Source organism: Moschus berezovskii, chromosome X, assembly GCF_049115385.1.
Source record: "Moschus berezovskii isolate FMDL1 chromosome X, NW_MosBer_1.0, whole genome shotgun sequence".
Taxonomy (NCBI): Eukaryota; Metazoa; Chordata; class Mammalia; order Artiodactyla; family Moschidae; genus Moschus; species Moschus berezovskii.
The window spans coordinates 126022130-126036623 of NC_142488.1; the positions used below are offsets into that span (position 1 = coordinate 126022130).

The window sequence follows — 14494 nt, forward strand, 5'->3', positions numbered from 1 at the left end:
TCCACACGAAAAGGCCCTTGAAATCTGGTCCAGTCATATTTGGTTCATGCCAAATGGACAGAACCAAGTATCAAGGACTCTTGGTATGTACTACATGTCTTATGAACATTTTGGACAGCACCAAGTATGACCAAATATCAAGGATCCTTGGGGTGGACCAAGTGTCTGCTAAACTTCAGATCACACTGCTGAACTAACATTTGTGAGAGAATGGGGGAAGGAAGGAGGAATGGGTATGAAGAGCTTCAGGCATCAGTATAGCTTGTAGAAAGTCTTGGCCAGCCCAACAGGGAACCCTGGCACCACAAGATCCCATAGAGGAGGTCCACGTTGGCAGAACTGGCCAGGCCTGAACATCCCCTGTCATTCTCAGTCACTGGCTGGGGGCAGCTGGAAAGAGCACAGCCTCTGTTCCAGCGCTGCCCCAGATCCTGAAGGTACTGTGGCTGGAGGTGCTCAGATCACTGTACCCCTTGTGGATCAGTCATTGCTTCCTGGACAGACATCCCATCAGCTCCTCTCCATGGCTGCCAGGGGAGGGCATCTAGATTACGAACAGTGGGCCTACAAGGCTGCCACAGGCACAGATCTCAGGATCTGATGTTTTAAATGGTATACTTTTAAAAGGATATTCCCAGTGGTTTTAAAGCTACGTGGATGTAGTAGAATTCAGAACAGGGCCAGCAAAGGTGAATTTTCCACCCCAAAATTGTACTGAAGTCAGTTGTAATGAATATCCCTCTCTTTGCTAAGATTTTAAGAGGATTAGGAATTACATTTCTATATTAAAAGCCTCAGGAGTAACTGAAATTGTTTCATTTCAAATAGGATTTGAAACCTCAGACATATAGAAATGCTTATGATATTCCACGTAGAGATCTTTTAGACCAGTTAACCAGAATGAGATCCAATCTGCTGAAAACACACAAGTTTATTGTCGGACAAGATGAAGGTAAGTGAACAAAGAAGTACTTTTTGTTGATAAAATGTCAAGTCTGACTAACATGAAGGTGTTTATTGCATAAAGCGTACGTTACTTTGTAATACTTTAATATTTATAATACCTATTTTCTCTAAATCCCTTCATCTACTAGCATAAGTTTATTGTTCTTGGGTTTAAGGGGAAGTGGGCATTAATTAGCATGTATATTGCACTACACATGCTTTAGCTCTTATAAGTCTCAAAACAACCCCGTGAGATAGATACTGTTTTTATGCCCATTTTTATGGACATTGGAACTCAGAATGAGCATTTTAATAGCTTCCCCAGTTCTAGTGAACTGGAAAGCAGCAGAAACTAGGTCTATCAGAATTTGGAAATTGTACACCCTGACACTATACCACCTAGCCTGCTCTGGTAAATTCAATCCAGATTCCTCATTTACAGGAAAAGAATGAATCTGATATTGTCAAGGGTAATTGATGATGATGTACAATTCCCCTTGACTCCATTTTGTTCATTTTAAACAGTGTCATTTGTCCATTAAAATGAGCAAATCTTAGCCTGGCCAACCTCCTGAAATTATATGTCAGTATTTTTTTTGAGGGGGGTAGGATCTTTTTTCGGAGAAGACAATGGCAACCCACTCCAGTACTCTTGCCTGGAAAATCCCATGGACGGAGGAGCCTGGTGGGCTGCAGTCCATGGGGTCGCTAAGGGTCGGACACGACTGAGCAACTTCACTTTCACTTTTCACTTTCCTGCATTGAAGAAGGAAATGGCATCCCACTCCAGTGTTCTTGCCTGGAGAATCCCAGGGACGGGGGAGCCTGGCGGGCTGCTGTCTATGGGGTTGCACAGAGTCAGACACGACTGAAGCGACTTAGCAGCAGCAGCAGCAGGATCTTTTTTAGGAAGAAAGCCTGTAGATCTAATCAAGTTTTCCAAAAGGGTATGGCCCACTAACCAAGATTCTCTAGATGATAAAAGAAAGCCAGAGAGCCTAGGCTCTTTGAAACACAAAATATTGGGGTTTGAGTTGGGATGTAGTATAGGGAATGTCAACCCATTCTCAAACCTGCGATGAAGAGTGAGGGAGTTGTTCTTGGTCTAGGGATTTGACCTTGTAGGCCGTGGTGATGGTAGACTGAATGATGAATGGGATGAAGAGAGATGATTTTAGATCCTAGAATGCTAGATTCAAAATTTTAGCCTATCGGTTGCTAAGATACACAATGCTAAACCAGACTATGATCATGTCCTCTCAGAAGGACCACACACACTTCAACTATAGAACATGTGTAGAGCATCTGTTTGTCTTCTGGTGATTTTGCAGATTCTCTTCATAGTGTTCCAGTCGCACAAATGGGTAACTATCAAGAATATCTAAAGACATTGGCTTCTCCACTTCGAGAGATTGATCCAGATCAACCGAAAAGACTACATACTTTTGGCAATCCATTTAAACAAGATAAGAAGGTGGGATACCCAGTTCTATGTCTGCGTAAATCATGATATTCTTGGAATAACTCCTTCCTTTTTGGCAAGGTGTATATAAGTCAGAGGCCGTACTTCTGTTTGTTTAAAAGATAAAATATGTCTCCAGGGCTCTTTGTGAATGGAAAGTGGGAGCCTCCTGATGGAAGAGTATGTTGGTGAAAAAATGGTAGCTGGCATTTACTGCATACGTAATAGGAGCTGATGTTTTATTTTATTTTATTTTTTATTTAATAAATGGTACAAAGCACAATGCCAAAAACATTTTTTTGGCTGATGTTTTAAATGATAACATTGAATGCACACAACCATTCTGCAGATGAGTATAACTGTCTGCCCTATAATATGAAGAAATCAGAGCTCATCGTGGTCAAATGATTCACCCTGAGTGACACAGCCAGTTAGAGCCAAGATTTGAACCTCCAGCTCCAGAGTCTGTATTTACTCCCAGCTCCACACACTAATTCCTACAATATTGAGATCACCATTTATTTCCTTTGTTTACATTATTCAGATCTTTAGTGCTCTATCTAGACAGTTATTAAGTGTTCTTCTTGAAATATGAAGTACTAAGTGATGTTGCTTTATTGGCTTGTCCTACAAGGGATATAAACATGAGATGTGTGTGCACACGCATGTGTGTGTGTATGTATCTTTGTGTGTATATGTGAGAGATATGCTGACTTGATGATATAAGCGTGAAGACAAATGAGAATTATATCTGCAATCATGAAAGAAACCATTGTTACAAAGGTGCAGAACATGCAATAATATCTTCTGTAACAAAAACTGGACCAAAAGTATTCTACTTTACCTGAATCCTCAGTTAACTAGAGTTCTTAATCTTCTGTGTCTTGTTTTTTGTCATTGGTAGCACTGGAGATAACTATGACATCTAACTAATAGAGCTCTGTGGAGAATTGAGTTAGTACCTGTACATCATTTAGAACATTACCTGACATGTGGTACATGCTCAGTGAATATGTTTTCCTCTTTCTGTACTGTTTTGCTTTGGGGAATGCTTTGGAAAAGTCATTTATCATGGTTTTATTCAAATAATGGGAGTGCATTTTCCTGGGTTACCCTTGGATGAGAACAGCTTTTAGTTAACCTTCTATACTGCTGTCTCTCATCTTTTATTCCCAGGGGTGAAAAGCCCCCTCCTTCATTTGTGTCCAGCACCAAGGTGAATATATATGAATCTCTGTGAGGTTGCTACTGAGGGAATGACATTTTCCATCTACCTATCTGTCACCATTTACATGTGGCATTCTGCATAGTGATTATCAATATTTCTTAAGGATGCATTTAAATCACACAAAAGGGAATGATTTCCTTACCAAGGGTTGATGCAAAATGGTTTGTAGCTTCTTCAGAAGGGTAACTGTCAGTTAATTTCCATTTTGGTTGATGAGAGTTTCTTATTCCCCAGGCTTTCAGGTTAATCCTGATTGTGTTATGTTTGACCCCTTGTTCCACTTAGACTGGATTAAAACTGAGTAGTGTTTTCTGAAAAGTCTGTGTGAGGCATGGCAAATCTTTGGCCCATGATTAAGATCTATATTGTTGACATAATGCATGATCATATATGCATGTGAAGAGTGTGTGCAATGTTCTCTTTAACGTTCTCTTTAATGTTCTCTCTAATCAATGTTCATTGATGTTTTCTAGGGAATGATGATTGATGAAGCAGATGAGTTTGTAGCAGGGCCGCAAAACAAAGTGAAACGTCCTGGAGAACTCAACAGTCCTTTGTCATCTAAGAGAAGGCGGAGTATGTCCCTGCTGTTGAGGAAACCACAAACACCACCTACTGTAACTAACCATGTGGGCGGAAAGGGACCACCCTCAGCCTCGTGGTTCCCATCTTATTCAAACCTCATAAAACCCACCCTTGTATATACAGGTATAGAGTAGTGGTTGTGATTTCCTTATGGCCCCTAGAGGACTAAGACACTAAACAATTTTCTTTTATATTCATTTCTTTTGTATTCAGTTTTTGTTCATTAAATAAGCCATTATTAATCATCCATGTGGTAGGTACAAAGCACCCTGTGAGAGGAGAGACCTTGTTTCAAGGATCTCCATCTATATGAGGGGAGGAAGATGCCTACTTACATAGTAGTTAACACAAGATGGAGAAATGTTGGAAGATCTGCCTGTTGACTTTGTCAAGTCAAGATTGAAGGAGGTGCAGCAATTTGGAGTTGCTGCAGAAGTCAGTAGGAGCAAATGGGCTCAGGAAAGGCTGGGTCTGCACTGGGTCAGTAAAGGCTGGTGCTGTCTTTGTGCTAATCTCCTCTCCTCACTCCAGCCCAGTGCAGTATGGCCCAACCTCCTCCACTCCACTGGATGGTGCCAAGTATAAATCCCACACCCTACCATTACTCTCCATTCCTCTGATCTATGCTGCGATCATGTTACCAAGATACTCCAATAGCTTTTTATTTTTCTACTTTCCAACCTCATCTAACTCATTTTCTGACCTGCAGCCAGAGTGATCATATCAACACAGAAATCAGATCACGCCACATCCATGCTGAAAACACCTCATTACCTTTCCTCGGCACTCAGCGTACAATCTGAGCTCCTGACTCCGGTCCACCAGCTCTGCACGACCTGGGCCCACCATCCTCTCCTAACACGTGTCCTCTGCATGGGCACAGGCCGGCTCTCCCTCCTCCTCCAGCCTCTGCCCAAAGGACACCTGCTCAGAAGTATCTGTCTGACCTCGTGATCCACTGGGGCTCCCCCTCCTGCTCTCTGTCCCTCCCTGCTTGCTTCTCCCCAAACACGAATTTGAACTGTAATTATTTTTCTGGATTATAGTACACTTCCTGCCTGGCCTCTCCATGAGCATGGACATTCCATAAGGGCGGGGATTGTTTCTCTGTGTGCTGTTGGAGGCTGCCCCCTAGCTCCTGGCATGGTGCCCAGCACAGAGGATGATGAGTCAATGGAGGAGAGATGTCAGACCTGGAGTAAAAAGAAATTCACTTTTCTGAGACAGAAAAGATGGATAAGGAGGATCATGTACTGGCAGAGAATTGGGGTGATGGAGGACATATAAAGCCTTCAGATCTAGTGGTCACCACCTCTGTTTCCTCAGAACTTTTAAGGAAGAGAGGAGGGAGTTTGAGGCAGGCACACATAATCTGGTGTCAAGCTCAGTAGAGCATGGCATTTCATAGGTAAATGACAGAAACCATGACATCAAGTGAGACTTGCTGCTTTTCAGCTTGTAAAGCACAAGCTGCAGCTAAGTCCTCAGTGCCAGGGATCTGAGACTGTTTATTAGTTGTTCTGTCTTGTTTCCATATGTATTCTTGGTGCCATGGAGATTACCTTCCTGAGCTCAATTTGAGGGGTCTTGAGCTCCATCTGGTACTGTCTCTTGCTTTATGAAACCATTTCCTCAAAACTGAGGAGCACCATGATATCCCTTTGGGGTTACTATAACACACCTACCCCACAGCTCAACTTCTCATTTTGGTTTCCAGGTGTTACTGTCACTCACGATGTTCATGAGGAGAAGATGGAAAATGGTCAGATCTCACCTGATGGTTTCTTGTCAAAATCTGCTTCACCAGAGCTTATGAATATGGCAGGAGATTATATCCCACCCGACCAAGTGGATTCTCTATCTGATGATTTCACTAGTCTCAGGGAAGATGGCCCAATTCACAAACCTGGGAGTAATGCACTTATAGGAGAAACCAAGAACTGCAGCGTCTCTGTGGATGATCAAAAAGTTTCAGTAACATCTGCTTTGGAAATTGTACCAAGTACATTGCAGATTACTCCTGCTATGGCACAAGGAATCAATGCTGATATAAAACACCAATTAATGAAGGAAGTTCGAAAATTTGGACGAAGTAAGTAGTAGAAGAACATCTATCAATAATATAATAATCATTTTAAGATTCGATATAGATTCAGGGTAACTCTTAAGGTGAATTTTGGGGAAATATTGGACTTTCACATAATTGAAAATGATTCCTCTTGTTTTACCTAAACAACTCAATACACCTTTCTGGTTTTCCCTCCTTACTTATTGTAATAATCTCCTTTTGCTGCTGTAACAAGTTATGATAAACTTTGTAGCTCAAAATTGAATTATCTTAGAGTTGTGGAACTGAGATTTGAAATTCTTTTCATTGGGCTAACATGAAGGTGTTGGCAGGCTAGTGTTCATTCTGGATGCTCAGGGGGAGTCTGTTTCCTTACCTCTTCCAGCTTCCACAGGCTGACTCTGTTTCTTGACTCATGGCCCCTTCCTCCATCTTAAACCAGCAATGTAGCCCCTTCTTAAGCCAACAGTGTAGCCAAGCAATGTAGCTCCTCTCTAACCTCTGCCCCGACCCTTACATCTTTTCTCCCTGACCAGCTCTACTGCCTCCCTTTCCTAAGGATATTTGTGACTATATTGGGCCTCCATGTATAAACCTGGATAATCTCCCCAGCTCCAGATCCATAACTTAATCCCATCTGCAAAGTCTCTTTTGCAAGATAAGGTAATATGTTGACAGTTTCTGAGAATTAGGACATGGACAACTTGGGGAGTCGGGCATCATTCAGCCAACCACATTTGATTAGTGTTTACAGGTTTCCCTAGCAGATACGTGCAGATGTCTTGATGATTGCTGAGGATGTGTAAACATTGAATTTTATTTTCCATCCATATTTTTAACAATAATAGTATTTTTAATATCTTCAGAGTATGAAAGAATTTTCACTTTGCTTGAAGGAGTACAAGGACCTCTTGCAGTCAAGAAACAATTTGTTGAATTTACCATCAAGGAAGCTGCAAGGTGGGTGTAAAGAGGAACTCTTCATTGTGTTATTTATTTATTTAATTATTTTTGGTTACGCTGGGTCTTCTTTCTGTGCTCAGGCTTTCTCTAGTTGCAGTGCACAGGGTTGCCATTTCAGTAGCTTCTCTTGTTGCAGAGCACAGGCTCTAAGGTGTGCAGGCTTCAGTAGTTGCGGCATCTGGGTTCAGTAGTTGCAGCTCCTGGGCTCTAGAGCACAGGCTTAGTAGTTTTGGTGTGTGGGCTTAGTTGCCCCAAGGCATGTGGAATCTTAATTCTTGGACCAAGGATCAAACCTGTGTCCCCTGCATTACAGAGCAGATTCCACTGGACAACCAGGGAAGTCACTTGTGTGTTTTTGTGAGCATAAGGACCCAATGTAAGACAGGCAGAGGGATTGATCCTGCCTTTCTTTTGTAAGCCCTGGCCTTCATGCATAGTTACAGCTATCTCCAGAGGCATTTAGATTGCTATTATCCAAGTCCAGCTCATTCACCCGTCTATGGGAGCTTTCTGGACTCTTCACAGTCTGAGGTGGGCTTGGGCTCTCAGTTGGTACTTTTGGTATTAGCTAATCTCCATCCTTACATGAAGATACATTTTCTATTTCCCATGTAGATTGTCAGTTCCAACTGGTACCCCACACAGTGCTTTAAGGACCTTCTGGTTAATAAAATTCCTCTTTCTTTTTTAGGTTCAAAAGACGAGTCTTAATTCAGTACCTTGAGAAGGTACTAGAAAAAATAGAATCCTATCACCTTCTCAACAATGTTAATCACATCAACAGCAGATCATGATGTTACCACAGAGACCAAGGAGGAAAAAAGAACAAGTTCTCTGTGTTGTAGGACAGAGCGGAATATTGTTGAACATCCTAGGATGTTTTAGTCAAGGGAACTGGCTTCCAGAGGTTAAGAAAAAGCAATGACACTTCATTTTCTGATTCTCTGGCAGTAAAAGCTGGCTTGGCCCTATGTTTTCTTTGAAAGTACTAACTGGTTGTTTTATTGTTACTTTTCCCAATTGAGGGAGGTGATATGATTAATCCAGCAGGTTAAGTTCAGTGAACACACACAAGTGGTAAAGGTTCACTCTTGAGCTTGGTCATCCTGGGCATGTCTAGAGTGACTAGGGGCCACCTGCAGATGGAGCACTACTTGGTGCTCTTACTGTGTCATTTAGAAAGAAGAGGGGTCCAACTGCTAATTGTGTGTGTTCTGAACGAAGTTTTCAACAATTCCTAGTTGTGCCTTTAAAACCATGCAATATTCAGGACAGTTTGGATCAAAGAGTGAGAAAGCTGCTATTTGGGTAACTTATTTCTCCGTGGGAGGGGGCAGGGAGAGTCACCAAACGATCTACCTCCAACTGTCTTCTAATTTGTCTAGAGACATTACAAAGTACACCTGAGGCCACCTTCACCCCTGACATTTGTTCTTGCATGTGACGCCAGAAAGGGTTCAGGTGGACTTGTGCATTCTGTGCTTCAGAAGCACTAAAAGAAAAAATAATGTAGACATTTCTTTAATGTTTATACAAAAGTTTTTATGGAGCAGTATTGTTATGTTTGTATTTGCAGAAATTTAAGTGTACAAAGAGATTTTGACTTTTCATATATAAAATAAATCATTTTATTGATTTTTCACAAGGTCATTGACGCTTGAGAAATTTCTAGTTTTGTCTTTCTTGTGATTTGTAACTCCTTTCAGAAAAAAAAGTGCCCAATGTAATTAAGATGTTAGCAGAATGATGTAAACTTCAAAATGTCACTCACCGAACTGATACTGGTAAAACTGGTGGAGTGGGGTACTCCAGAACACTGAGAACACTGGGGGAAATGATTGGAATCAAGTTTACTGGGACTCTGGAAGATAGAGGTTTGCAGCAACCAAGTGAATGTTGAGTCAGAAGAAGACCCATTGAAATGTGATAGGAGAATCTGGTAGCATTTTAACTTATTCTTGCCTCATTCCCCTCCCCAGTATAACAGTGGTCTTGAAGATGTCAGCCTGCATTCCAATTGAGGGTTCCTGGCTCAAAGGGGAGGAGAATAGACCTTATTCCCAAGGAATTGTGTTTGTTTAAACCTGTCCAGAGGCCTCCCTGAAGGACTGACCAATAGGATTGATTGCTTTTCTTTTGTCTAACTCTAAACTCTCTTATAAGGACTTCCTTGGTGGTCCAGTGGTTAAGACTGTACTTCCACTGCAAGGAGCACAGGTTTGATTCCTGATGCAGGAACTAAGATCCCTCATGCCATGTGGTGCAGCCAAAAAAAATTTTTTTTAATTAAAAAAATAAACTCTTAGTGTAGAGAAGCAGCTATGTGAAAGATGTTCCTCAAAAGCATTGAAAGGCAAGTGAGGGGCTTCCCTGATGGTCCAGTGGTTAGGAATCCACCGGCAAATGCAGGGGACAGGGATTCAATCCCTGGTACAGGAGAAGTCCACATGCCACCGAGCAGCTAAACCCATCTGCCACAACTACTCAGCCAGCACTCTAGAGCCCAGGCGCCACAACTACTGAAGCCCAAGTGCCTAGAGCCTATGCTCCTAAAAAAAAAAAAAAAATGCAAAAAATGAAAAAGACAAGTGAATAAGCTCCTGATACATGCTTATGGCAAGTAAAGTGTTACCCACTCACTCATGATGGTGGTGGTTGTTGTTCAGTTGCTGAGTCTTGTCCAACTCTTTGCGACCCCATGAACTCCAGCACACCAGGCTGCTTTGTCCTTCACTGTCTCCCAGAGTTTGCTCAAACTCATGTCCACTGAGCTGGTGATGCCATCCAACTGTCTCATCCTCTGTCGTCCCCTTCTCTTGCTGCACTCAACCTTTCCCAGCATCAGGGTCTTTTTCAAGGAGTCAGCTCTTCACATCAGGTGGCCAAAGTACTAGAGCTTCAACTTCAGCATCCATCAGTCCTTCCAAGAATATTCAGGGTTGATTTCCTTTAGGATTGAGTGGTTTGATCTCCTTGCAGTCCTAGGGACTCTCTAGAGGTCTTCTCGAGCACCACAATTAGAAACCACCAATTCTTCAGCGCTTAGCCTTCTTTATGGTCCAACTCTCACATCCGTACATGACTACTGGAAAAACCATAGCTTTGACTATATGGACCTATGTCAACAAAGTGATGTCTCTGCTTTTTAATATGCTGTCTGAGTTTGTCGTAGCTTTTCTTCTCAGCTGGCACTAGTGGTAAAGAATCTGCCTGCCAGTGCAGGAGGTGCAGGAGACACAGGTTCAAGCCCTGGGTTGGGAAGATCCACTGACGTAGGAAATGGTAACCCACTCCAGTATTCTTGCCTGGAAAATTCCATGGACAGAGGAGCCTGGCAGGCTACAGTTCATGGGGTCACAAAGAATTGGACATGACTGAGCACACACACATCTTAGATTCCATATATATGAGTTAATATGTGATATTTGTTTATCTCTTTCTGACTTACTTCACTCAATATAATAAGCTCGAGTTTCATTCACCTCATTAGAACTGACTCAAATGTGCTCCTTTCTATGGCTGAGTAATATTCCATTGTATATATGTACCACAGCTTCTTTATCCATTCATCTGTCGATGGGCATCTAGTTTGCTAACATGTCCTAGCTATTGCAAATAGTGCTGAAGTGAACATTAGAGTACATGTGTCTTTTTCAATTATGATTTTCTCAGGGTATATGCCAAGTAGTGGAGTCATTGGGTCTTATGGTAGTTTTATTCTTAGTATTTTAAGGAATCTCCACACTGTCCTCCATAGTGGCTGTATCAATTTACATTCCCACCAACAGTGCAAGAGGGTTCCCTTTTCTCCACATCCTCTCCAGCATTTATTGTTTGTAGATTTTTTGATGATAGCCATTCTGACTGGTGTGAGGTGATATCTCATTGTAGTTTTGATTTGCATATATTTAATAATGAGTGATATTGAGCATCTTTTCATGTGTTTATTAGTCATCTGTATGTGTTCTTGGGAGATATGTCTTTTTAGGTCTTCTGCCCACTTTTTGATTGGTTTGTTTGTTTTCCTGGTATTGAGTTACATGAGCTGCTTGTATATTTTTGAGACTAATCCTTTGTCAGCTGTTTCATTTGTTTTCACCTTGTTCATAGTTTTCTTTGCTGTGCTAAAGCTCTTAAGTTTAATTAGGTCCCACTTTATTATTGTTTTTATTTCCATTACTCTGGGAGGTGGGTCACAGAGGATCTTGCTGTGATTTATGTCATATAGTGTTCTGCCTATGTTTTCCTCTAAGAGTTGTATAGTTTAATGTCCTGCATTTAGGCCCTTCATCTATTTTGAGTTTATATTTGTGTATGGTGTTAGGAGGGGTTCTAATTTAATTCTTTCACACATAGCTATCCAGTTTTCCCAGCACCACTTATTGAAGACACTGTCTTTTCTTCATTGTATAGTCTTGCCTACTTTGTCAAAGATAAGGTGTCCATAGGTGCATGGGTTTATTTCTGGGCTTTCTATCTTGCTCCATTGGTTTATATTTCTGTTTTTGTGCCAGTACCATACTGTCTTGATGACTGTAGCTTTGTAGTATAGGAAGGTCAGGAAGGTTGATTCCTCCAACTCCATTCTTCTTTCTCAAAATTGCTTTGGCTATTCAGGGTCTTTTGTGTTTCCATATGAATTGTGAAATTTTTTTTCTAGTTCTGTAAAAAATACCATTAGTAATTTGATAGGGATTGCCTTGAATCTGTGGATTGCTTTTGGTAGTATAGTCATTTTCACAATATTGATTCTTTCAGCCCAGGAACACGGAATGTCTCTCCATTTGTTTATGTCATCTTTGATTTCTTTCACCTGTGTCTTAAAGTAGTAAAACAGTTTTAGGATAAGATAGTTCTGTAATGGTTGCACAACATTATGAAGGTACTTTATGCCACTGAGTTGTACATTTTAAAATGGTAAACTGTAAGGAATTTCCTGGTGTCCTAGTGGTTAGGATTCCATGCTTCCACTGCCAGGGTCCTAGGTTTGATCCTCGGTCAAGTAACTAAAACCCTGCAAGCCGCGGCATGACCAAAAAATAAAACTAAAAGGATGCTGTCACCTCAACAGAGGTAGGGAGGAAAACAGACTAAAACCACAAACATGATCTAGAACCCGATAAGGACAGACAGATACATCTCTGTTATTGCTGCCTCTGATCCTGGTGACAAAATACCTGCAGAAACTAAGGCTCTACTTCCCAGAGTTAAACATAAACACCTGGTCCAAAAGATAGAGATACTGAGAGTGAATCCGGGGGAAGACAAAGAAATTGCAGACCCAGCTGCTGCTTCATGCCAGAAGGTGAATCTGCAGATAGCAACTGATGTGGGAGCTGCAAAATGGTGGCTGCTTCTCTTCCACCACTGTCTCCGACTTTCCAGAGTCCCTCTGTGGCACCCTCTGACCGAAAATATGCAGGAAGTAGAAGTGTCTGTGATGTGAGTCACCTAACCAAAGTGACAGTTTACAACGGGCACCTCTTGTCATCTTTCTACTTACGAACATCTCTTTAAACCATACTTCATCTTTAAATAGAAACAACAAAGTCATGATTCTGCCTAACCGGATACATTTCTCCCACCTACAACCAAGAGAACACTAACGCATCTCTGAAAGAGGGCACAAAGTCATATCTTTTAAGTCTTATTCATTCTTTACCTGATTCACACCCCAGTTTAATATCGTGCACCTTAAAAACTGAAAAATAAAATTAACTAATAACACATCTTGTGTCAGAAGATAAGGAGATGAAGGGGTGTTAGATATTATTTGGTTAATGTATATGTGAGTCGATTCATACAAAAATAAATGATACTCATAATCATTACAGTCCTTGTTTCTGCATATGGCTTTGTGGTTACTTCTACTTCCCATTCCACGTTTTCTTACCCTCACAATTTCTTTCCTTGGTGATTGTCCTTTCCATGATGAAGTGACCCAGCCTCTCACTCCTGAGGTTCATGGCCATTAGCAGTCCTAAATGAATTAAGGTGGTGTAGTTTCCATTGACTTTAATCAGTGGGCATGAGAATACTGAGAGGTGCTTATAGCAGCTCCTGCAGTGAATAGAAGGGGTGATGGTGGGCATCCTTGTCTTGTTTTTAATCTTAAAAATAATATTTCCAGTTTTTCACATAGAAATACAGTATGCTATGGATTTCTGATGTGTAACCTTCTGAACAAATGCTTTCAAATTTTTCTTTATGAATAGTTGTTGCATCTCATCCCATGTGCTGTATGCATTTATTAGGCTAATTGTATGACTTTCCTCTTTTAATCTGTCAATAAAGTGTGATGGTTCAATTGCCTGTAAGCTCCAAATTCACCTTTCCGTCCTGCTCTGTGAAAATGTTTTGGGCCCTTGACATTTTTTTCCTGTGGCAGTTGTTACTAACGTCTACCACTTGAGGGCGCCAGAGACAGTGAAAAGCAAGAGATTCGCTTCCTGGTTCTGGGTTGTGGGCACAGCCAGCTTCTGCCGGGCACCAGGCTTCTCCAGCGCCAGGATCTTCCCCTCACATGGCTTCTACAGGGCCCGACTGGTGCAGAGCAATATGACCAACACCACTCCATAACAAGAAGCCTCCTTTAGACCTCCTTCAGGCAGTATTATTTGGGTTGGCCAAAAAGTTCTTTTGATTCTTTCTCTAAGCTAGGACGGAAAAACCTGGATGGACTTTTTGGCAAACCCAATATATCAGAGTGTTTCTAGTAAGACACTTGCCCATGTACAACATTGGCAGTCACCTCAGAGAAAGATTTCCAGTAACTTTCAGAGGGCAGATTTCCAGAGAGTTCCACTACTGTGTCTCCACTACACAGCGACCAGTAACGCTGAAGAAGCTGAAGTTGAACAGTTCTATGAAGACCTATAAGACCTTCTAGAACTAACACCCAAAAAAGATATCCTTTTCATTACAGGGAACTGGATTGCAAAAGTAGGAAGTCAAGAAGCACCTGGAGTAACAGGCAAATTTGGCCTTGGAGTACAGAATGAAGCAGGGCAAAGGCTAACAGAGTTCTGCCAAGAGAATGCACTGGTCATAGCAAACACCCTCTTCCAACAACACAAGAGAAGACTCTACACATGGACATCAACAGATGGTCAACACTGAAATCATATTGATTATATTCTTTGCAGCCAAAGATAGAGAAGCTCTATACAGTCAGCAAAAACAAGAGCAGGAGCCGACTGTGGCTCAGATCATGAACTCCTTATTGCCAAATTCAGATTGAAAT

General features: G+C 41.5%; 1 protein-coding gene across 6 annotated transcripts in view; it reads left to right on the forward strand.

Annotated features, from left to right (window-relative positions):
• The window catches only part of SAGE1 (sarcoma antigen 1), a 62090-nt gene extending 48216 nt beyond the window's left edge, over positions 1 to 13874 (forward strand). For 2 of the 6 annotated variants that reach the window (XM_055393826.2, XM_055393828.2), the window contains 6 exons: positions 829 to 952; positions 2277 to 2419; positions 4109 to 4343; positions 5938 to 6312; positions 7155 to 7248; positions 7943 to 13871. In XM_055393826.2, coding sequence (XP_055249801.1) covers positions 829 to 952; positions 2277 to 2419; positions 4109 to 4343; positions 5938 to 6312; positions 7155 to 7248; positions 7943 to 8045 — 1074 coding nt within the window. In that variant the 3' untranslated portion in view covers positions 8046 to 13871. Of the gene's footprint in view, positions 1 to 828; positions 953 to 2276; positions 2420 to 4108; positions 4344 to 5937; positions 6313 to 7154; positions 7249 to 7942 lie in introns of all 6 variants that reach the window. The other 4 variants (XM_055393831.2, XM_055393829.2, XM_055393833.2 and 1 more) reach the window with 4 other exon arrangements.
• Positions 13875 to 14494: the final 620 nt, after the last annotated feature.